General features: G+C 40.8%; 1 protein-coding gene, 1 non-coding gene and 1 pseudogene across 5 annotated transcripts; 1 reads left to right on the forward strand and 2 right to left on the reverse strand.

Annotated features, from left to right (window-relative positions):
* The first annotated feature begins 2,302 nt into the window (after positions 1 to 2,302).
* Positions 2,303 to 2,433, forward strand: LOC112621928. The gene has a single exon (XR_003118850.1). It is a non-coding gene; the product is annotated as a small nucleolar RNA SNORA64/SNORA10 family (small nucleolar RNA).
* A 10,753-nt stretch (positions 2,434 to 13,186) lies between these two features.
* Positions 13,187 to 17,326, reverse strand: ARL4A (ADP ribosylation factor like GTPase 4A). Of its 4 annotated transcripts, none has more exons than XM_025380840.1 (2): positions 16,875 to 17,326; positions 13,187 to 15,748 (listed from the first exon to the last, which is right to left on the reverse strand). In XM_025380840.1, exon 2 carries the CDS (start codon positions 15,657 to 15,659, stop codon positions 15,057 to 15,059), a length of 603 nt encoding a protein of 200 aa, XP_025236625.1. In that variant the 5' UTR covers positions 15,660 to 15,748; positions 16,875 to 17,326; the 3' UTR covers positions 13,187 to 15,056. The 4 variants fall into 4 exon arrangements, with proteins under 4 accessions (XP_025236625.1, XP_025236623.1, XP_025236626.1 ...); XM_025380838.1 differs by having other exon boundaries at positions 16,183 to 17,178; XM_025380841.1 differs by having other exon boundaries at positions 13,187 to 15,745; positions 16,875 to 17,089.
* Positions 17,327 to 17,894: 568 nt separating this feature from the next.
* Positions 17,895 to 18,301, reverse strand: LOC112621417 (annotated as a pseudogene).
* Positions 18,302 to 24,374: the final 6,073 nt, after the last annotated feature.

Here is a 24,374-nt window from a genome sequence, read left to right on the forward strand (position 1 = left end):
CTTTTTGTATTTTTAGTAGAGATGGGGTTTCTCCATGTTGCCCAGGCTGCTCTTGAACTCCTGACTTCAAGTGATCCACCTGCCTTGTCCTCCCAAAATGCTGGGATTACAAGCATAAGCCACCACACATGATCTTCATAGCTATTTCTAATTTGCAAATGTAGACATAAAAGAAACTAAATCTTTGAATAAAGAATCTAGCATCAATATGTTAGATGATTTTCAGGAAACCAAGAAAGTGAGATAAAAACAATAATCCGGCCGGGTGCGGTGGCTCATACCTGTAATCCCAGCACTTTGGGAGTCCAAGGCAGGCTGATCACAAGGTCAGGAGTTTGAGACCAACCTGACCAACATGGTGAAACCTTGTCTCTACTAAAAATACAAAAATTAGCCAAGCGTGGTGACATGCACCTGTAATCCCAGCTACTCAGGAGGCTGAGGCAGGAGAATTGCTTGAACCCGGGAGGCAGAGGTTGCAGTAAGCTGACATCATGCCACTGCACTCCAGCCTGGGAGACAGAGAGACTCAGTCTCAAAACCAAAAAAAAACAAAAAACAATAATCCAAGTTAGTGACTTAGATAGAGTTTAGACCAGGATGATAACAATAGAAATGTAGGTAAAAGAAAGCTTTGGGGACATTTTAAGGAAAGATATGACAAAACAACTAATTAATTTAAGGTCATTTTAAAATGGAAATCAGGTTATGTCAATTCTTAAAACTTTTTAGTATCTTCCTATTGTTTTTAGAATAAAATTTATTTTTTACTGTTTCAGAACAATCTTCCAGTTGAGAGAACTGGAAAAACTAGACAATTTTTGTTTTTTAACTGTTTGAAGGCATCAGAAAGCTACAAAGAAAGTGAAAATGTGGGGGAAAGAGCTGAAATAAATCAAACCCAGAGAGATGATCTAACTCAACCCTTTCTGCCAATAACAAAAGCAAAATCTTTCTGGGGAAAGATAACACCCTACTAAGCCTCAAATCGCAACTACAATTTTTTTTTTTTTGAGATGGAGTCTCGCTCTGTCCCCCAGGCTGGAGTGCAGTGGCCGGATCTCAGCTCACTGCAAGCTCCACCTCCCGGGTTTACGCCATTATCCTGCCTCAGCCTCCTGAGTAGCTGGGACTACAGGCGCCCGCCACCACGCCCGGCTAGTTTTTTGTATTTTTAGTAGAGATGGGGTTTCACCGTGTTAGCCAGGATGGTCTTGATCTCCTGACCTCGTGATCCGCCTGTCTCGGCCTCCCCAAGTGCTGGGATTACAGGCTTGAGCCACCGCACCCAGCCTACAATTTTTATTTACAATGTTTGGCAGTCAATCAGATAAAAAGAAGAAATGTAAAAGGGCAAAAGTTGATTTAAAATAAGAGACAGACCCATAGATACCTAGATGTTGATGTTATCTGACAGGTGCTTCAAGCCACGTATTCAAGAAGCTCTACAAAGCTCTAGCAAAAGAGTACAAAGAAAACCACCCCTGGACACATAGTCCCACTGCAAAAGCTAAAAAAAAGAAAAATCTTATAAGCAACCAGAGAATAAAAGACATGTTACCTTCACAAGAGCAAAAAATAGACTAACAGCTGACCTCCCAGCAAAAACAATGGAAACAAGAAGAAAATAGATGACATGTGTGAAATAATGAGGTATATATAAAAATAGATATTATAATATCTCTATATATATGTTTTTGTCCATAGTTCCTGGCTTATAACTCCCATATCCCTTGTTACAGTCTTTAGTTATAATATTGGGGCACTTAAAACCTCAGATACAGGCCTCAGAAAACAGAATCTCTCTTTCTTACCTCCTGCCTCCTTTCATCTGCTCCTCCTCTTTCGAAGTCAGAAAACTTCCTTGCCTTTCTGTCTTGGAGCTGGCCATAAAGAAATTCTCTGACTTATCTTATATGATTGTAGGCCACAAGATCCCCATTTCAGAAGGGGTCCTGCCCCATTCCCTGGAGGAAAGAATGCAGCAGAGAGAGGACAAAAAGAATCTGAACAGATAGACCTTGCTGGGTTTCCCCACTCAGCTTATTAGTATTAGATCATATGTTTTGTGTCTAATCACATTTCTACACAGCTGTCGTTTATGCCCATCCAATGAAGCCTCCATAAAAGACACAAGAAGACTAGGTTTCGAGAGCTTCTGAATAGCTGAACGCATTGGAGGCTCCTGGAGGTTGGTGGTCAGGGAGGGCATGGACACCCTGAACCTCTTCCCCCATACCTTGCCCTGTGAATTTCTTCACCTACATCCTTTGTAATCTCCTTTGTAATAAACCAGTAAATGACTCTCTTGGCTCTGTATAGTTACACCTGGCTTCACTTGTGTGACTTTTGCAATGGGAAGAGAGAAAAAAGGTCCCTTGGTACTTCAGCTCAGCCTTATGGTGGCCTCTTTCCTTGAAGGGTGCAACAAAAGCAGGAGAAAAAAAAAGCAAGGAAATAAATAAACTGATAAACATATATTCAGTTTCCCTGAATTCTGCAAGCCGCTCTAGCAAATTAAACCCAAAGAGAGAGTGTGGAAACTCTACATTGAAGCTGGTAGGTCAGAAGTTCCACAGGCCCAGACTTGTGACTGATGAGGGTCAGGGGTGGTCTTGGGCACTGAGCCCTCAATCTGTGTTTTTTTTTTTTTCTTTTTGAGACAGAGTTTCACTCTTGTCGCCCAGGCTGGAGTACAGTGGCACATCTCGGCTCACTGCAACCTCTGCCTCCCATGTTCAAGCAATTCTCCTGCCTCGGCCTCCTAAGTAGCTGGGATTACAGGTGCCTGCCACCATGCCCAACTAATTTTTGATTTTTAGTAGAGATGGGGTTTCATCATGTTGGCCAGGCTGGTCTTGAACCCCTGACCTCAGGTGATCCGCCTGCCTCAGCCTCCCAAAGTCCTGGGATTACAGGTGTGAGCCACTGCACCTGGCTTCAATCTGTGGTTTTATGTGCAGGAAAATAGTGTCAGAATTGACTTGAATTGGAGGACACCTAGGTGGTTTCTGCTGCAGAATTGATTGCTTGCTTGCTTGCTGGTGGGAAGAAATCCCCACACATTTGGTCACAGAAATCTTCTGTCTGTGATTATTGCTGTTGAGTGAGAGGATAGCTCACTTTCTCAAAAAAATACTTTGAATTTTTTTATCCCCACTCTCCTGACATACTTTAAAGTACACCTGACGCTGGAAAAACACAGATTTGAAATGCGTGGGTCCACTTACACGCAAATTTTTCTCAGAAAATATATTAGAAAATTTTTTGGAGATTTGGAGCAATTTGAAAAACTCACAGATGAACTGCATCACCTAGAAATAGCAAAAATTTTTTAAAAAGGTAGTCACGAATGCATAAAATATGTGTAGACATAGTCTATTTTATTATTTACCATCCTAAAATATACACATCTTTTATAAAAAGTTAAAATTTACCAAAACTTTCTCTCACACATTTACAGACCATACATGACACCATTTGCTGTTGACAGAAACTTAAAACAAAAATAAAGATGCAGTATTCAATCATAACTGCTTCAAATTCACTATACTACCTATCTTACTACTGTAACAATTTCGTAGCCACCTGCTGTGGCTATTGTAGTAAGCTCAAGTGTTGCAAGTATACACTTAAAATGTTGTGTCATGCTCACACTTGTAATCCCAGCAATCTGTGAGGCTTAGGTGGGTGGAGGTCAACAAGAGGAAACCCCATCTCTACCAAAAAATGCAAAAATTAGCCTGGCACAGTGATGCACTCCTGGAATCCCAGTTACTTGGGAGGCGGAGGCAGAGAATCGCTTGAAACCAGGAGGGAGAGGTTGCAGTGAGCCGAGATTGCGCCACTACACTCCAACCTGGGCGACAGAAAGACTCTGTCTCAAAAAAGAAGAAAAAAAAAAAAGTCATGCTACGCTAATTATTACCATGTGAGCAGTTGTCTCTCCAGTAAATTGCATATTACAGTAAAAAGTGATCCCTCACGGTTCTCACTTGTTTTTTCACTGTGTCTGGTGCAATACCATAAACCTTGAATAAGAAACATGGGAATCATACGAAGTGCCCCAAGTGGTGCTGGAACTGCGCTCAAGAAGCAGAGAAAAGGGCCGGATGCAGTGGCTCACACTTGTAATCCCAGCACTTCGGCAGGCCGAGGCGGGTGGATCACGAGGTCAGGAGATGGAGACCATCATGGCTAACACGGTGAAACCCCGTCTCTACTAAAAATACAAAAAATTAGCAGGACGTGGTGGCGGGCACCTGTAGTCCCAGCTACTTGGGAGGTTGAGGTAGGAGAATGACATGAACCTGGGAGGCAGAGCTTGCAGTGAGCTGAGATGGCACCACTGCACTCCAGCCTGGGCGACAGAGTGAGACTCCGTCTCAAAAAAAAGAAGTGGAGAAAAGTTATGACATTAAAAGGAAAAGTTGAATATTTGGATATACACCATAGATTGAGGTCTGAAGCTGTGGTTGCCCACTATTTCAGGCAAACTATTTATCTTGAAGACACATGACATAAGCTTACAGTATTGATCAATACAGCACAGTACTTATGTCACCTATTTTCTCTTCCTTATAATTTTCTCAATACCATTTTCTTTTCTCTAGCTTACTTTATTGTACGAATACAGCATATAATACAAATAACATACAAATTATGTGTTAATTTTCTGTTTGTTATCAGTAAGACTTCTGGCCAACCATAGGTTATTAGCGGTTAAATTTTTACGGGAGTGGGCCAGGTACGGTGGCTCATGCCTGTAATCCCAGAGCTTTGGGAGGCCGAGATGAGTGGATCACGAGGTCAGGAATTCGAGACCAGCCTGGCCAACATGGTGAAACCCCGTCTCTACTAAAAATGCAAAAATTAGCTCGGTGTGGTGGTGCCCACCTGTAGTCCCAGCTACTCAGGAGGCTGAGGCAGGAGAATCACTTGAGCCCAGGAGGCGAAGATTGCAGTGAGCCAAGATCGCACCATTGCACTCCAGCCTGTGTGACAGAGCGAGACTCTATCTCAAAAAACAAAAACAAACAACAACAACAACAACAACAACAACAACAAATTAAGGGAGTCAAAAGGTACACACAAATTTTCAGCTGTGTAGGGGTCAGTGCTCCTAATGCCCTCCTTGTTCAATGATCAACTGTACTAAAAGAAAACGAATGCCAACCTTGAAATTCTGTACACAGTGAAAATATCACTTAAAAATAAAACTAAATAAATCTTTTCGGAAACCAAAAAGGAAAGACTCTGTCTTTAGAATCTATACTGAGAAAACACTAAAGGAAGTTCTTCAGACAGAAGAAAAATGATCGCAGATTCCAAAATTAAAGTTTTGCTAGATTTTAGTTCTAATAAACCTATAGAGATTCAAGAAAAAAAATTAGTACAGGAAGGATAAATATGCAAAAAGTAATAATAGTCATGTCTTGAGGATCTTAAATGTGTTGAGCTAAAAATTCATAAACAAAAGCCCACGGGGTGCGGTGGCTCACACCTGTAATCCCAACACTTTGGGAGGCCAAGGTGGGCAGATCATGAGGTCAGGGGTTTGAGACCAGCCTGGTCAACATGGTGAAATCCCATCTTTACTAAGAATACAAAAATTAGCTGGGTGTGGTGGCACACGCCTGCAGTCCCAGCTACTCGGGAGGCTGAGGCAGGATCGCTTGAACCCTGGAGGTGGAGGTTGCAGTGAGCCTACACTGTGCCAATGCACTCCAGCCTGGGCCACAGTGCAAGACTCTGTCTCAAAAAAATAAAAATAAATAAAAAAAAAATAAAAAGCCTATATATCACAGGGGGAGGCGGGTGGGTGAGGGTGGCAAATACAATTTTAAAAAGCTTTATGTTTTTATATTGTCCAAAAAGTAGAAGTGGTAAATGTACTAACTTACATTAAGCTTTAGTCAGTCAAGGACGTATGCGGCCGTGCGCGGTGGCTCAAGCCTGTAATCCCAGCACTTTGGGAGGCCGAAACGGGCGGATCACGAGGTCAGGAGATAGAGACCATCCTGGCTAACACGGTGAAACCCCGTCTCTACTAAAAATACAAAAAACTAGCCGGACGAGGTGGCAGGCGCCTGTAGTCCCAGGTGCTCCGGAGGCTGAGGCAGGAGAATGGCGTAAACCCGGGAGGCGGAGCTTGCAGTGAGCAGAAATTCGGCCACTGCACTCCAGCCTGGGCGACAGAGCGAGACTCCATCTCAAAAAAAAAAAAAAAAAAAAAAAAAAAAAAGGATGTATGCTGTAACTGTGGAATAACAAAAAGAATAGTAAAAGAATGTATAACAATGGGGGTAGGGTAAGAATAAAAAGGACTTAATAAATCTAAAAGAAAGAAAGGACATAAAAATAACAAATGGTCAAATGGAAAAATGTGGTAGATTTAAACAAAATATCAGTAATTTGTAACTAAAAATATAAAGACTAAGTAAAAGCAAACTATCATTAAAGATACAATTGTCAGACAGATAAATGCTGTATTCTGATTTTGCAACTTCATATCCTGCCATTCTCTCAATTGCTCACCAGTTCTAAGCATACTTAGTCTACTTGGTTCAGTGATTTTCCACCTCAGGGCCCTTGCACGTAAAGTTCTCTCTGCCTGAGATGCTCTTTCTTCTACTCTTTCCATAGCTCTTTAGATAAATAAGAAAAATCTCCAACCACTTTATCCAGTGAAAGTCACCCCTATTGTTTTCTCATCCTTAGCCCTCTGTTTCCTTCATAGCACTTTTCACATTTTTTATTTTACTAACTTTTGTCTGATATCACTTTAGAATTAAGTTTCATTTATTTGTTAACTATGCACATATGTGAGTGTTTAGTATGTGCTGTGTAGTTCATAAGAGCTAGGGATATGGCAATGTATAAATACCCGGTCCTTGCGGAGCTTACTTTCTAGAGCAGGAAAGAGACAAACTACCCTTCTCTGTTTTGGTGATTGCTATATTCTAAACACCCGGCAGCATGAGGTATTCACATACTTGAGTGAATGTTTGATCTACTTACTAGAAATCATGCCAGATGACTCATAAAGCTTCCTTCATAAATAACCTTGTAAGAGAGAGAATGTCACCATTTAAAGGTGAAAAGGCTGCAGCTAAGAGAAATTAAGTAGCTTGCATTAAGTTACACAGTTAATACATATCAATACTCTACCTGTATAATTTAAAAGAAACACCCAGTTTCTAACATGGGGAGCTGCTGACAGATTGATCAAGCAAGAAGGACCATTCTTTCTCTATAGAATAGACAGAAGGTGTTTTGCTTATTTGATAAATCAAATGTATCTTGGGCTTAGTCTATTGGTTATAGGCCATTTGGATCTGCCCATTTTCTTCAAGTATTCCTACTGTCATAGGTCTTTGATTTTTCCTTACCATATCTGCTAGTCCTCAAAATAATTGGCTACGATCATTGAAACCTGTGACATTCAAAGTTCTCAAAAGGGTTACAGAAAAAACACCTTAGGCACTAGTTATTAATAGAACTTCATCTCTAAAGCTTTAACTGGTCTCTTGTGAGATGGGCGGGACTACTTGTAAATTTCTAAGATATCACCTATTAAGCCTACAATATATATAAAATTGGTAAAATGAAAAGTGTGTATTCCATATTGCCTTTCCCTGGGGTTACTCAGATTTCCCCTAAGCCATGTGATCTGAGACATCCCTGGATCAGAGAGCATTCTCAGCTTTGTTATTATGACATAAATGTCAAGCCAATGAAAAACGTTCCACTATATAGAAGAAAAGCGTCTAAGACAGGTAATGTTTCCCTAGGCTAGTTCTATTTATGATCCCTTTATTCCTGCCACTAAAAGTATTATCCCTCTGGCATCCCCAGCCCACAATTTTTAAGTTCCAAAGCAATGGTTTCTAAATCTGGCTGATCTAGGTATGTTTAAAAGACATCCTACAAAGAGTTGCAATATAAATTACTGGGCCCATTTCCTAAAGATTCCATTCAAAATGTCTGAAGTGAAGTGTAGGAATCTCAAGAGCTCCTTAAGTCATTCTGAAGTATAGCCGGTTTAGAAAAATGTCATTCTAGGGAACTCCATTTTGTCACTCACTCATTTCTGGGTATCTACAGGTAGATGATAGATTAAGGGAAACAAGCACTTTTCATTTGAATACTTAAGAAATACTTCAGCCCACTGGATGCCCACAATTTCTAATCACATGCTGTTTAGTTATTCAGTTTCTGCACCAAAAAGTAACAAAGAAAAAACCCCATAAAACAAATATTCAGCCGGGCGCGGTGGCTCAAGCCTGTAATCCCAGCACTTTGGGAGGCCGAGACGGGCGGATCACGAGGTCAGGAGATCGAGACCATCCTGGCTAACACGGTGAAACCCCATCTCTACTAAAAAATACAAAAAACTAGCCGGGCGAGGTGGCGGGCGCCTGTAGTCCCAGCTACTCGGGAGGCTGAGGCAGGAGAATGGCGTAAACCCAGGAGGCGGAGCTTGCAGTGAACTGAGATCTGGCCACTGCACTCCAGCCTGGGCGACAGCGCGAGACTCCGTCTCCAAAAAAAAAAAAAAAAAAAAAAAACAAATATTCAGATTCTTGTTGACATTACAAAGAGTTGCAACAGGAAAGTAAGAGTTCTTTTTCTATCAGAGGCCTGTTATATATCAGATGTCTTCCATGTAAATTACTTGAATTTTCACAAAACAATTCTACTGCTTGAACTGAAAAGAAAAATATTGACTAGGAAAAATTCCTCATAATTGTGGAAAACATTCATGTATATCAATTTATAAAAGAGAGGTTCCTAAAGTATTGTGTGTAAAATTTTTTATCCCAAATTGAGTATTTAAATATACTTGAAGAACTGTATATATTAGATAAGTCAGAGTCAACATTTCTACAAATAAGAGATTTTGTGAAACAAATATACCTAAAACATAGTCCCACAGAAAATAACAATTCTGTGACCTTAAAATACAAGAATTTATCTCCAGTGAGATATACCTAAAGGACAAAGGTAACTACAATATTCTTAAATGACTGCCAGTCATCCAATTGTTGACAGCAGTATTGCATTGAGATTAAAGTGGAATAAAGCAAATAAGCAAATGTGTGTTGCTCATAATTAGTATTTTTGGCGTGAGTGAAAAGAGAGAATATCGCTGAAACTAAAAAAAATGCCTTATCATTCTGAATGTAAATCTTTGAATTGGAGTTATTACTGTGAATTAATAATGTATCTAATCTTAAAAAAATAGAGTTCTAGTACTATCCACTGAAAAGGCCTAGAAACAATGACAAATCCAGTAGTATAGACTGTGGACTCTAAATACCATTTCCTAATACAAGGAACCTGGCATCCTAGGAAAACGGATCTGGGACAGGAAATGTACAGGTTAAGATAGGGACTTTGTGGTAAATGAGAAATCAAAAAAGCCATCCAAAATTACTAGGGTTGTGTGAAAAAGACTCAGTTCTCTCTAAAGATGAGACAATTTATGCATAAATGGGAATAAGTTGTTGCAAGAGATAGAAAAATATCAAATATATATATATGTATATATATATATACAGTTTTTTTTTGAGATGGAGTTTTGCTCTCATCGCCCAGGCTAGAGGGCAATGGCGCGATCTTGGCTCACTGCAACCTCTGCCTCCTGGGTTCAAGCAATCCTCCTGCCTCAGCCTCCTGAGTAGCTGGGACTCCAGGCATGTGCCACCATGCCCAGCTAATTTTCTGTATTCTCACGCCTGCAATCCCAGCACTTTGGGCGGATCATGAGGTCAGGAGTTCAAGACCAGCCTGGCCAACATGGTGAAACCTTGTATCCACTAAAAATACAAAAATTAGCCCCGCATGGTGGCGCATGTCTGTAATCCTAGCTATTGGGGAGGCTGAGGCAGGAGAATTGCTTGAACCCGGGAGAAGGAGGTTGCAGTTAACCGAGATCGTGCCATTGCACTCCAGCCTGGTCGAAAGGAGCAAGACTGTCTCAAAAAAAAAAAAAATAATAATAATAATAATAATAGAACTCTAAACACTGGATGGATATTTGGTTATTTTGAAGAAGTATATATCTTTTTACATGTGATAGTGAAAATTTTTAAGTGAATATCTTTTAGACACATATACCAAAATATTTATAAATAAAATGTAATTTCCAGAACTCACTTCAAAATAATCTAGAAGTAGAGGGAAAAGGAAGGTGTCATGGAAGGAAGTGAATGGAAGTATAGAGGAAACCAGATTGACCCTGAGTTGATAACTACTGCAACTAGATGACAGATACTTGGGTGTTTGTTATATTATTCTACTCTTGTATAAGGTTGAAATCTGTCATAATAAAAAGTTAAGATTTTATCTAAAGGAGACCTTCATTGAAATGAATCAACTTCAACATCTCTCTTCAACCACTAATACAGGTAATCTCCACTTCAGAGCAACATAAACAGGAGACATAAAACGAGACAAAAGACTGAAAGTAACTGGAAAACAACACAGCACACATAATCACCCTCAAACACAACCACCATCACCAACCAGATGTGCCCACAGATACTGCAAATTTCCATTAAATGTTGGCATACAGATTCTTACTATTAGAAAACATTTGTGAATTATAGATAACAATCTTGAGGCATTTTGGAGAACCATAATGTATAGTTGCAAATTTTAATGTCTGAAAAGTGAGGTATTGTATTTTGATGTATGTCTACACCAGAAAATAACTGAGATTTTAAATTAAATTTTGTCTCTTACAGGGAAAGGTAGGATAATATTGTTACAATAAATTGGTACTTTAGAAACCTAAGGAAATGATCCATATCTCAAGGGAGTTCAGCATATTTAGACTTTCACCAAGTTCCACCAAGTTGCCATTTTGTGACATGTATGAGTTCACCATGTTATAGTCATTCCCCCGCCAAAACAAGTATTTTCTCTAAATACATCGATCATAAAGTATTCTGGCTATTAATAACTATCCATGGGCCAGGCTCGGTGGCTCACGCCTATAATCCCAGCACTTTGGGAGGCTGAGGCAGGCGGATCACAAGGTCAGGAGATCGAGACCTTCCTGGCTAACACGGTGAAATCCCATCTCTACTCTCTACTAAAAAACAGAAAAAATTAGCCGGGCGTGGTGGCTGGCGCCTGTAGTCCCAGCTACTCGGGAGGCTGAGGCAGGAGAATGGCCTGAACCCGGGAGGCTGAGCTTGCAGTGAGCCGACATTGAGCCACTGCACTCTAGCCTGGGTGACAGAACGAGACTCTTTCTCACAAAAACAAAAATAAAAAAACTATCCATTGAATGCTTAAGTGTCAGTTACTCTGCTAAATATCATTGCTTGATTTAATCCTTTTAAATCAAGGTTATACCCCAATGGTAGATATAATCCTCACATTACAAATTAAGAAACTAAGGCTGCATGTAAATTGCCCCAGATGAAATAATAAACATATTGATTCCTACTGGTTAACAATAGGTCAGTTTTTATCAAATGCTTGGCAATATGTGAAAGTTTATACACGTTATTTCAAACCTCTCAAAATTATGAGACAGTCATTTAACCAGGAGGGCATTCTCATCCTAAGTTTCAAGGAATTTGCTAAAAGGTCATGTGTAATAATGGGAGAGCCAGGATTTGAACACTGATCTGACTCCAAAGCTCATGTCTTTAGCCAGTACATTTAACATCCTCCTAAACTAGCTTCCTGTACAGGTATTTCCATATTTTTAGTATGCACGAACAGAATTGGATACATACTCTGGCTGTGGTTTGTTGAGACTATTACTTCTGATCTTCACAGATTTTAATATTAACATTATGATTCTGCATTGGCACCTTATATTGGTTCATATTAAGGCTTAGACACTCTAGTATTCCATAACACCAGGATCTATTTCCAGAATGTTCTGCCAAATTTAGACCTTAAAGGTAAAATTCCAGCTTCAAATGATGGTGTACTCAAGATTCTCAATTGCATCAGATGAATGCTGTTTTACATCATCTAAAGTTTGATAAAACATTTTTTTTTGCATCTTTATTATCGCTGATGAAATCACTGTTTACATTACAGAGGAAATTGTTATGTTAAATAGAACCTTGAAATACCAAAGATTTCCTTCAACGTCACCATGAAGTATTAATGGAACAATCCTTGTGTCAAATGCCTTGTACAGGCTGGGCATGGTGGCTAATTTCTGTAATCCCAGCACTTTGGGAGGCTGAGGCAGGAGGATCACCTGAGGTCAGGAGTTCGAGAACAGCCTGGCCAACATGGTGAAACCCCCTCTACTAAAAATAAAAATTAGCTGGGCGTGATGGTGTACCTGTAATCTCAGCTGCTTGGGAAGCTAAGACAGGAGAATCACTTGAACACAGGAGGCAGAGGTTGTAGTGAGCTAAGATTGTGCCACCACACTACAGCCTGGGCAAGAGAGCAAGACTCTGTCTCAAAAAGAAAAAAAAATTGCCTTGTACAAACAAAGTCTATGCCTTTCCCTCTGTTCATGAACCATCATTCATTTACAGACTAGTAATTCTTCTAATACATATATTAATAACTTCATTTATTGTCTCCCTATATTTAATTCATTTTTCCATGATTAAGTCTTAGTAAACTTCTGATGGTTTAAGAACACCATTTATAAACCATTTTAAGAACTCTGCACATTTTTAAAATTAATTATCTTTATCAAAAGGTTTTTTCTTAAACTTTGTTCTTTGATATTAATTTGGATTCAGTTGAGCAGTCCTTAATATTTTGTATTAAACCAGGTAACTTCAAATACAAAAAAATATTTTAGAAATATGCACTAGAAAAAGTGCGCCATAATAGAAAACTAGATATAAAAGCATAGTCTAAACTCTTCAGGATTTAAAGACTCATTATTCTATGGTGCTAATAACTAGAATAGGGGGTAGGGAACTTGAACTTAGCATGCTAGAAAATCTTATGATGGGTTTTATAGCTGAAATTGTCTTCCAAAAATCAAAGTTTGTACAGTGTTCATGCCATTTTGTCTTTGTTTTTGCCCACTAAATATGAAAAACTTAGATAACATTAATTTGCTTACGTTCTTAGGCTACACACAAGCTTTTGAAATAGTTAAAAACAGCACTATTTTATGTAGTATGTAGACAGAAAGTACAGGCAAACTGAAAAATCTAATTGATACACTGATTTTTTTTTCCAGCAAGCTTTATTAATCCATAATGGATCTACTCATGTTTGCAGCAGATACCATGATTTCATTACCAGTGAAGGGAGAAAAAAAAAAAAAAAAAAAGAAAATAGCCTTCGATGCCTGTCACATCTAAGCAGATCTAAACTACTATGGGACTAAACAGCCTAGCTGGTCAGTTGTTATTTCACATCTAATTAAAAGCTTCAGCAAAAGTGGAAATACATTAAAATTCAAAATCTAATACTGTTCTCCTAGTGCCTCAAGTAGTTTATTGGTAGTAATTATCCACATTTCTATAAACATTCTAAGTGACCATCACTAGTGCAGGAATATTTAACATATGAAGTCTCCGCATGAAGCTACTTCATTCATTTTGTGTGACACAAGAATCAAGGTTCCAAACACTCAGTTATGCCACTAAAAAAAAACAAAAAACAAAAAACAAAGCCAAAACAAATCCTGCTAGCAAAATGCATTTCTTTCAGTGATTTTTCAGAACCAACAGCTGTTGCTTTAGACATAAAAAATAAGCTGATTTAGTAATATATGGTCACTGGAAGTAAGTCTCTATCTGTAGATAAGAATTAGATAAAGGTCTTTCCTCCTTATAGAGCTTTTTATCCAATGTAAACAGCACCACTGAATTTTCATAAAACAGGTTTGTTACTTTCCCCTCATTTTCTATAATTGTAATTCTTATCTGCCATACTGTTACCATTTCTTCCTCTCTATAATCAGGACTGGACAGCCCATGTAATACTGTTCAATTTGTAAACAAAAAATTAAAGCTCAGAACACATACAGGGTATCTTTTACATTTTCATTCTACAGCGCATCAGGTATATTTATAAAGTTTTGCTCTTCCCAACACACTACAAAAATATATAAAAACCACATTTGTTTTCAGCCAGCAAATATTAATAAAACAAATATCTCATAACTGGAATATTTTAGAGACCACATATTTTAATTACATCCTCTTGACTAAATCATTAATTTCCTTCTTCATAAATCCATATATGTATCCAGTGCATATTTATTAGTTTACATGCCCATATTTACTATGAATGAGTCAATTATTTTAGGTTCTTCAAGAGAAAGTGCTTCTGACAACAAACTATTTCTATAATAGCCCTAAATCCCCCAAAAAGTTGTTTTAAACCTGTGTAGAACGATGCATAGCTATTTCTAAAAAGTAAGACTACACACCAAAACATGCTTTGTCAGGAAAACTAATCCATGCACTTGAATACACCCCAAATATCTTATTTTTATTAAAGGCAGACCAACTTAAACATTGTCTAGAATTAAGCTATCCCATTAAATTACTTGATTCCAGAAAGCGTCAAAAATCATTTGGCCAAAACTTAAAAAATACTCCTTGTTCCTTACTTCAAAAAAGGACTGGTTGGACCAATGTGATCAGTATAACTGCATATATGTTAATCTACCTTAACATTTCCATCGATTAGCACTTGATCATTACAAAGCCTTGTATGCAGTTTTCTTGCAAAGGCTTCCCCCGCAAAAAGATATAAGCACAAAACACTAGGCAGACACTCTTGAAAGTTTTATTTCACTAACTTCAGGCCAAATTTCCACAACTGTGTTCTGGTCAATTTCCTATCCTTGCTTGGCTTCCCCAAATGCTAGTACCAAAAGATTTGTGGGGTAGGGAGAAGAGACCACTTTAAGAAGCACTGCATTTACTCATCTTCCACAAGGCAACAGAGTTGGGCATCTGATTGTTCAACAAAACAAAGCTTTAATAGCATCCAGGAGGGCAGACAGGCAAACCAGGTTGTAGACACTCTTCTATTTGTCAAAATCAGACCAGAGAAAACCTACTCCACACAGATATAATAGGTATTGATATTCATCTTTTCTTTTTCTGTTGCCGCAACATTTTTCTTCTTTTAATGATCATATCATGTAGTTTCTCAAGTCCTTCCTTTAGGCCATCTCCTATGATTGCACAGGTAGGCTGCAAATGCCAAGGAGTTGATGAGCTCAGTTCACCCATTGCTAACAATTTCTCAATTTCTGAAAGAGACAATGAGTTCCTCAAGTCTTGTTTGTTAGCAACTATAAGTACAGGGACTCCTTGATTTTCTGATATCCTAGTTATTTTGTGAAGTTCAGTTTTGGCTTCCTCCATCCTTTCGACATCAACAGAGTCCACAACAAATACAATGCCATCTGTGCATCTGGTATATGACTTCCACAGTGGCCTTAACTTCTCTTGACCACCTACATCCCAGAAGTGAAACGTGACTGTTTTAGAATTTCCCAAGGTTACCTTAATTTTCTCAGTGTTAAATCCTTTGGTAGGTACGGTATTTACAAATTCATTGAACTGCAGCCTGTATAAGACAGTTGTCTTTCCAGCACAGTCCAAACCCAGAATAACAATGTGGAAGGACTGAAATGAAGGCAGGTTGGACAGGATAGAAGTCTGGTCTGATAGCCCATTCCCCATTTCCAGGTGCAAATAAATGTCCCAAATTGAAGTGCTTTTCTCTTCTCGCTTTAGAACTTCTCTTGGTAGCTGATTCAGCTATAAGACTGCTGGGAGAGGGAAGAAATAATAAGTTATTCTCCTGAAATAATACATTAAAACAGGTTTTCTCTACTTTGCTAAAATAAACAACACGAAGAACTTACAACAACTTGCTTCGCTAAACCAGACGAGATATGAAACGTACATGAACACACACACAATTCAAGACAAACGATGGAATAACAGTGATTGAAATTATCTGGTTTACTTAAATTGCAGTAATATGTACGTTTTTCTCCTGGGTCCCCAAACCTCAAAGACCTCATTCTGGAAAGAACCCAATTAACAGTATGTGGTCTAAGTGGCCATAACCACAAAGTGCCTATTTGGCAGAAAACTCATAAGCAGATAGTCCTATATTGGGAATCTAATTCCACATGCTTAACAGCATACCCAAGATCACTATTACCTCCTAACCCTTCCAAAATAACAACGTTCTCACCTCCCGATCCGGAGTCTGGGTCCAAATGAGAAAGCATTGGCAAGCGTTTCCACGCAGGGATAAGCACCCCCACGTCTTTCCAGCTTAGCTCTCCAAGCAGCTCTGGCAGTTATCGCACTAGAAACCTTGGACTCAGACTCCGACCACGCCCACTCTCCCGGTCCACCCATGATCCCAAATCCCATTGGTCGCCCGCATCAGGGTAGCCATGCAACTCCCGCCCCCGCTCCGTAATTGGTGAGGGTAACTGCCGCTCCCAGCACGGCGGAGCTGGGCTCTCTCTCGGTCCACCGGCACCACCTGTTGCCCTTAAGTTAGAAAAGGCGGCGTTCTCGGAGGGAGCCGAGCAGCCGCTGCAGGTGAAGGGGAGCCTCGGACGGTCAGGTCGCCGCCAGGCTGCCGGCTCCGTTTGGCCCGGCGCACCTGCAGCGCAGCCAGGGCGCCAAGCTGAGGCTCTCACATCCGGGGCCCGCAGTCACCGCCAACGCGTTAACCCTTTGTCCCCAGGCCCGAGGGTGCCGGCTGTGACCGCGCGGGCCCCTGAGGTGCTACAGATTAGACCTGGCGCGCCCGCTAGGGTAAGCCCACCTTCCCCGGAGCGGGATCCCTTCACCCTGCCCCTCCGCACACAATCGGCTCTTCTCCCTCGACAGGGCGTGGCCGCCGCGGCCGCCCACCCAGCCGCAGCTCACCTGACTAACCGTCCTTCCTTCGCTTCACTCAGCGTTTCTCCCAGCCGCTGGGGAGGCGCGCTGATACGTGTTCCCTGGCACCAGGGAGGCGTGGGCGATGGCGGAGGACTGGGCGCCTGGCGGGCGCCGCGCGCCAGGCTGCCCTAACGGTGCTCGCACAGCAGCTCCACGCGACAGTCCCCGCCCCCTCCCGCGCGCCGCCCGGGCGCCGGCCTGTTGGGGGCGCGCAGGAGCCGCGTCTCCTAGCAACGCCAAAACAAGGTCGAGTTCGAATCGGCCTAGCGCTGGCTGCCCGCGAGGTCGGATGGGACTTCGGCCTCACCCCTGAGCGGTTGCTCCCGGTAGCCCTGTCTGTGGCGGCCCGCCAGCCTGGCACGAGTCCCCCCCCACCCCCCCCGGCCCGGTCTTTCCTCGGGGCGCCTAGGGCATCTGCGGGGCAGCCGCCAAGTGATGCGAGGTTAGGGATTCCGTAGTTCACGGGTTACGGGTGGTCCCGTATATATCGAGGTGACATGGAGGTCCCCAAGTAGTTGGCCTTAAGCGGCCTGGGTTGGCTGGGCTGGTAACTGCGCCTTCCTTCGCTTTTTGTAGAGCAAGTGAACGCGCTCTCTCACGTGGTTCTAGCAGCATCCCTGGGAGCTGGCGACAGATAGAAATATTCCAGTTTGACACATAAGGAAATACACTCTGTAAGATGAAAGAGATGTTTTTTTTTTTTTTCTTTTTCTTTCAAATTGCTCACACAATTTTAATTGCGATAATTTCCGATATACCATTCAACTAAACAATTTGCATATGCTGTAGTGAGACATGGGAGTAAGAGTATTTTGCTTGAGTGTCCAGTTCTCTTTAAAACCAGCGTTTGCAGTTAACGACTTGGAAAATACAACACAAAAAGCCATCTAGCCTTTTTAAAAAATCTCTATTTATCCCTTCAAAATTCGCTTTGTGGCCATATACATATTAGGTGGCTCTACCTGCAGAAAGCTGCATTTTCCAAGCAGCGAGAGAGTTTAATTCTTAACTTTCCTGTACTCCTGCCTCTGCTGGCTCCCTTGCATTTTTGTTTGCATCCTCTTCTTTGTCTTCTGTGCCTTTCGTTCTAGGTTAATCTGAGCAAGCTCTTCACTTTTGTCTGTGATGTATTTTATTAGTGAATTACTCCTTCTGGCTAAGAGCTTCACATCTTCAGTGTTAATGGTGGTTCTTTTCGCATGTCTTGCACACATTTCTAGATCTTGCACTGTCGAAAAGTCAGCTCCAAAATTGCTGCAATGATAAGTTTGCTGAACTGCATCTCTGCCCAATGCCACTTCCTCGCAAAGACAACCCACAGTGTAGTGCACTGCTGCTTCCTTTGGCCTCTGTTGGTAAGAAAATGGCTAAGAAAATCGCTGCTGCTCTTCCGCCTCCACTTCCTCCTTCATCAGAACGGGGAGGCAAACGCGCGGAAAGGAAAGGGGCTGTGGGGCAGCGGCCAGATTGGATTTTCCCTCCGCAGCCCTAAAGGGATGTTTCTAATGACCCAAGGAAAACTAGCGGTGGTCCTGGAACTGTTCATCTAAGTCTACTAGTCATCAAATGCAAAATGCTTTTCATTGGATGATTCTGACTAAATGTAGTTTTGTCTTTGATCAATAAGTTCACAAATATTTATTGAACACCTAATAGGCTGTAGACACAATTCTGTGTGCTTGGGGATAAAATGGTGAGCAAAACACACTGTCCCTGCCCTTGGGGAATATTGGAGTCTCTATGGATGAATAAATTTATAAAATGTTTTCAGCGGTAATTTCAGGGTTCTTATGACAACCTGCAAAAGAAGTAATGACTTAAAGTTGTAGGGAAGCTTTAGTCGACAAAACATCTTTTTGGTGAAGGCTGTAAGATTGTAACTTGGAAGAACCTATATGGTACACTTTTTAAAAATTGTCCTTTTTTTCTTTTTAAATATGGATTGGAGTTTCCTCAAGAAATATCATAGTTTTTCTCAAGACCACTATTGCCAGTGATATTTATTTCTTTTATGACTAGCACAGGAACGTGCATACTTCTCATACTGGATTCTTAAAGTTGAAAACAGCCTGGCCAACGTGGGGAAACCCCACCTCTACGAAAAATACAAAAAATTAGCCGGGCGTGGTGGCAGGCACCTGTAATCACAGCTACTCAGGAGGCTGAAGCAGGAGAATCACTTGAATCCGGGAGGTGGAGGTTGCAGTGAGCCGAGATCGCGCCATTGCACTCCAGCCTGTGCAACACGAGCGAAACTCCGTCTCAAAAAAGCAAAAAAAACAAAGAAAAAAGCAACGTAAAATCCTAAGTTCTAAGCACAATGCATAATTTCAAGACAGCCACACTAATTTTGGGAATAAAACCTAGAAACATCAAATGGCATATTCTGTAAACATTAATCTATTATAAACTAAGGATTGCCTGATTAGTTATAATTGTGAAATCTCATTAGCCATTCACATAATCAGCAAATAATTTATAAAGGGCTTAGTGCAATACCCTATTTCCTTTTCTTGGAAATTCAACAGGGATTCTTTATTAAACTGGAATAACTTGCAGATCCTCCTTAAGTCAAGAATTTAGAGCAAGAAAATTCTATGGCCACCCGCTGTTTACAGTAGTTTTGAAATCAGTAGACCCTTCCAGTATTCCTTGCATAGTCTTCCCTGGAGCAAAAAGGGAAAAAAGGAAAACAAAAACACTGAGGGCTTCCAATCGTGCAGAATCACCCTCAGTGAATTGCACTTTCATGTTATACTCTAGGTTTTAAAACTACAGTAGTCATTGGCAAACTGCAGCCTGTAGGTCAAATTCAGGAGATAAGAATGGTTTTTACATGTTTAAAGGCTGCAAGAGAATGAATAAGAAAATAATGTGCAATCAAGATAATCTATGCCCCCTCCCCCCCACAACACACACATACAAAATAAATGTGCTCTCTGCTTCTGTAGAAAAATGTTTGGTATGCCTGTTCTCTCTCTCTCTCTCTCTCTCTCTATATATATATATATATATACATACACCATATGAAAACAACAAATGATACTAAAAACAATGGAATTTATGGAACACAAAGTTCACTTTGTTTCATGATCTTATAGAAGACCCATTCAGAGATTTTACTTATATTCTATGCCAGAAAAAAATCCCTTTAGGCTGTAGCTTGTAAACAGTGCTTCAGTGCCCTGGGGTGCCTCGGAATTCCTAGGGGTTCTGTGGGATAGTTTAACTTTTTGAGGGAAACACAGTGACATCTGTTGGACCATATTAATAACTACAAATATCAAGTTTGGATCTATCAATTTCATAAATAGAAAGGTTGGGTATTTATTTTGGCCTGAGGTACCATTAAAAAATTACTGAGGCACTAGGGCTTCTGGGAACCTCGCCTTTAATTATGGTTTTCCAAACTTGGCTAATGATGAGAAAGAATCACCTGTTAATGCTTGTAAATGTATAGATTCCTGGTTCCTCCTGTTCAGACCCCCCAAATCAGAATCATCAGGAGAGGAGTCAGTGATCTGTATTTTAAGTATTTCAGATAATTAATGATTAGACACTTAGAAGAAATACTAATCATAAGAAATGGGTAAGTTTTCTCCTTTTAAATAACTACAACTAAGTAATTTACTTTGATTCTCTTTTTGAATTAAATATCAGGACCCATATGAAATCTGATGCCTGTGTTCTCACTTTTAAGTAGAAGCTAAACAATGGATACACATAGACATATAGAGTGGAATCATAGACATTGGTGACTTCAAAAGGTGAAACGGTGGGAGAAGGGTGAGGTGGGAGAAGGGTGAGGGATGGGTACACTAAATGCCCAGACTTCACCACTACACGATATATCCATGTAACACAACTGCACTTATACTCCCCGAATCTATGAAAATAATAATTAAAAATCAGATGCATGTGGCATTCTTCTTTTCTTCCATAGCCTGATTTTTTATGATACACATAAGTTAAGCATGCACATACTGAAATAGTGTCTTTCCTTACCTTTGTCACAGCATGTGTATGTGTGTGTATGTGTATAGATAATATAGATGTATATGTTTAGGGTACCTCACTTTAGTTGTTTCCATGCATATTTATTATGAGAATAATAGAGAATTTATTAGAGAATTATTGAGAGGGATATAAACATTGATTCCCTTGTATCACTTTATTATCATCCTTGCTAAACACATGGCCTTCCTCTTTTAGTTCCTGTTTTGGTTGATGGCAATTTATTCAGTAGTCCCAAGTGGAAATTTCAGGGCCATTTAAAAAATTCTCCTATATCCCACTTATGATTAGCTATCAAGCTCCCTTTAGTTCATGTTTTTCCTTTCCTATTTCCACTACTTGCATCTAGTTTTTGTGACCTCTCACCTATACTAATTTACCTCCTAACTGATTTTTCAGCTAAAAAGCAGTGGAGCAGGAGTTTGTTTCCTGTGTCTGGCTCCAAGTCTCTTAACAACTGTATTCTAGGGAGTTCACATTTAGGTTAATTCATTTTGATCCATGGCAGCATAGAGCCAGGGTACGATTTTTGATAAAACTTTAAAAAGAGGATGTCAGAAGGGAAGTACAACCCAAAATTCACTTGAAATGGGTCCTAGATAAGAGTTTTCAGAGTCCACAAGTCTAAACCCTCCTCCTGAACTTCTCTTATGGACAGCTTCAAGGCCTAGCTCCAGCCAGTTCCAAGTCACAGGACAGTTTGCCCCTTCCTCTGGAAAAGCCTTCACATGCCTCTCCATACCTGAGTGCAGGTCCAACTGCCAAGAAGCCCAGTGGTAAAAAGGCATCATGCCACACTACAAGAGGCAGATCCAAAGTTAAGAAATAGGGACCTAGAAAGTGAGTCTTGTGTAGTGTGGCATGATGCTTTTTTACCACTGGGCCTCAGAAGTCAAAGCATAAGAAGTGAGATGTGAAAGGAAAGCAGCTTTTTTTCAAATGCTGACAGGTGGAAGAATAGCTGGGCTCAGGCCTCAAAGGAACCATCTCTAGCTTTAGGCTGGGGAAAGGAGTTTTAAAAGGGGAACTTGGAATGGAGGCATGTGGGAGTGGTGCTGGGTACAAGGTCTATGTGTCTTGTTCTGGTGGCTATCTTGAGTCATGGTCTACCTGGAGTGCAGGTTGGCATCAGAGTCTCAACAATGGCCAGGTTGTAGATTAACCACCTTGAGGTGATCTCTGGAATTTCACAACTGGGTCTTTGTGTCTAGTTTGTTTTAAGATTAGGCCCTGGGGCTGGGGTTGGTGGCTCACACCTGTAATCCCAGCACTTTGGGAGGCCAAGGCGGACAGATCATTTGAGGTCAGGAGTTCGAGACTAGCCTGGCCAACATGGTGAAACCTCGCCTCTAATAAAAATACAAAAATTAGCCAGGTGAGGTGGTGGGCACCTACAATTCCAGCTACTCAAGAGGCTCAGGTGGCAGAATCCCTTGAACTCTGGAGGTGGAGGCTGCAGTGAGTTGAGACCATGCCACTGCACTCCAGCCTGGGCAACAGAGTGAGACTGTCTCAAAACAAACAACAACAAAAAACTTTAGCCTCTGCAACTTCTAAGTAAGCACATAATTAGATAAGTGTCTGGTGGGAAGGGCCCAGAGACAGAGTTTTAAAGTATGTTTTAAGGCTAAAAGCAAGAAAGGAAAAAAGTTTCAATATGCATTTTGAAGCTAAACAACTTGGTTACACTGGGATGATTGACAGAACATCCAGTCCAACAGGGCCTCAATAGGGGCCACATCAGAACAAATGAGTCCTAATTCTTTCCAGCTTTAACTAATATTGTGTGTTATATTTTATTTCTACAATCCAGATCTGTGCACACTTTTGTACATTTCTGTCTTCTTCCACTAACATTTTAATCCTCTCTGTCACAAGTTTCCATGGCCTCTTGTTGGAGTACTCCAAGGCTCCTTAGGTCTTTATACTTTTTTCTTATGTAATTTTATCCAATAACAGGGATTTAAACAATCTGTATTCTCCCAAATTTTTCTCAACATAGACATCTTTCTTGAACTCTACAAATGAATGGCAGATAAGCATCTCAGCCCCTAAACCTGTTCTTTTCACTCAATATTTATCTCATTCATTAGAACCCAATATATCTACATCCTCATACATCACACATGACCCCTCAGCAAGTCCTCTTGACACACATATTCAAACCTGACCACTTCTCACCACCACCACTGCTCTGTCTCTGCTGCCCATCAAATTCCAGAGCCTCTCATGTAGTCTCTGTGCTTCTGAGGGTAAGCTCTTTCTGAGGCTTCAATAGCACCTCCTCAGAGAGGCCTTCCCTGAACACCGTATTTAAGGTATCTGCCTTGAACCCATCTCTCCACCAGAACTCTCTATTCCTTACTCTGCTTTTGTTTTTCTTCTTTGCACTTGTTACTACCTGATATGATTCATATCTGTCTATTGTGTTGGTTCTCTAACTGTCCCCCCTCTTATTTCCTATTGTAAGTTCCAGGAAGCAAGGATGTCAATTTTGTGTGCTACCTTATCCCCCGTATTTACAGTAGTGTGTGTGTGGGGCACACAGTAAGAATTCAGTGGATTTATTGAATGAATGCTTATTATCCTAAGAATAACTACTCAAACAAGAATCCACAGACCTCCACAAAAAAAGGATAGTTTTTTTTTTTTCTTTTTTCTGAGATAGAGTTTCACTCTTATTGCCCAGGTTGGAGTGCAGTGGCACAATCGTGGCTCACTGGAACCTCTGCCTCCTGGGTTCAAGTGATTCTCCTGCCTCAGCCTCCTGAGTAGCCAGGATTATACATGTGCGCCACCATGCTCAGCTAATTTTTGTGTTTTTAGTAGAGATGGGGTTTCACCATGTTGGCCAGGCTGGTCTAAAACTCCTGACCTCAGGTGATCTGCCCACCTTGGCCTCCCAAAGTACTGGGATTACAGGCGTGAGCCACCATGTCCGGCCAAAAAAAGTGTTAGTTTTGAAGGCAAATGTTCATACAGAGAAAATACAAATGACATATACCTATTTATTCTTAAACAGGCATGAATCCTGGAGAAACCACTTTGAATGCAATAGTACACAATAGAATGCCTAGCTTTTCAATGTAAAATATCTGCATTAACAGTTACTTCACTATTAGTAAAATCAATAGTCGGGTACTTGTTATGTTTTTATACCTAATGGTCCCATTCAAGGGGTTTTCTAGGCTGGGTGTGGTTGCTCACACCTGTAATCCCAGCACTTTGGGAGGCCAAGGCAGGCGGATGACCTGAGGTCAAGAGTTCAAGACCAGCCTGGCCAATATGGTGTAACCTCGTCTCTACTAAAAATACAAAAACCAATCAGCTGGGCGTGGTAGCACGAGCCTGTAGTCCCAGCTACTCAGGGAGGCTGAGGCAGGAGAATCGCTTCAACCCAGGAGGTGGGGTTTGAATGAACTGAGATCGTGCCACTGCATTCCAGCCTGGGTGACAAAGGGAGACTATCTC

This window comes from Theropithecus gelada, chromosome 3, assembly GCF_003255815.1.
Source record: "Theropithecus gelada isolate Dixy chromosome 3, Tgel_1.0, whole genome shotgun sequence".
NCBI classification, from domain to species: Eukaryota; Metazoa; Chordata; class Mammalia; order Primates; family Cercopithecidae; genus Theropithecus; species Theropithecus gelada.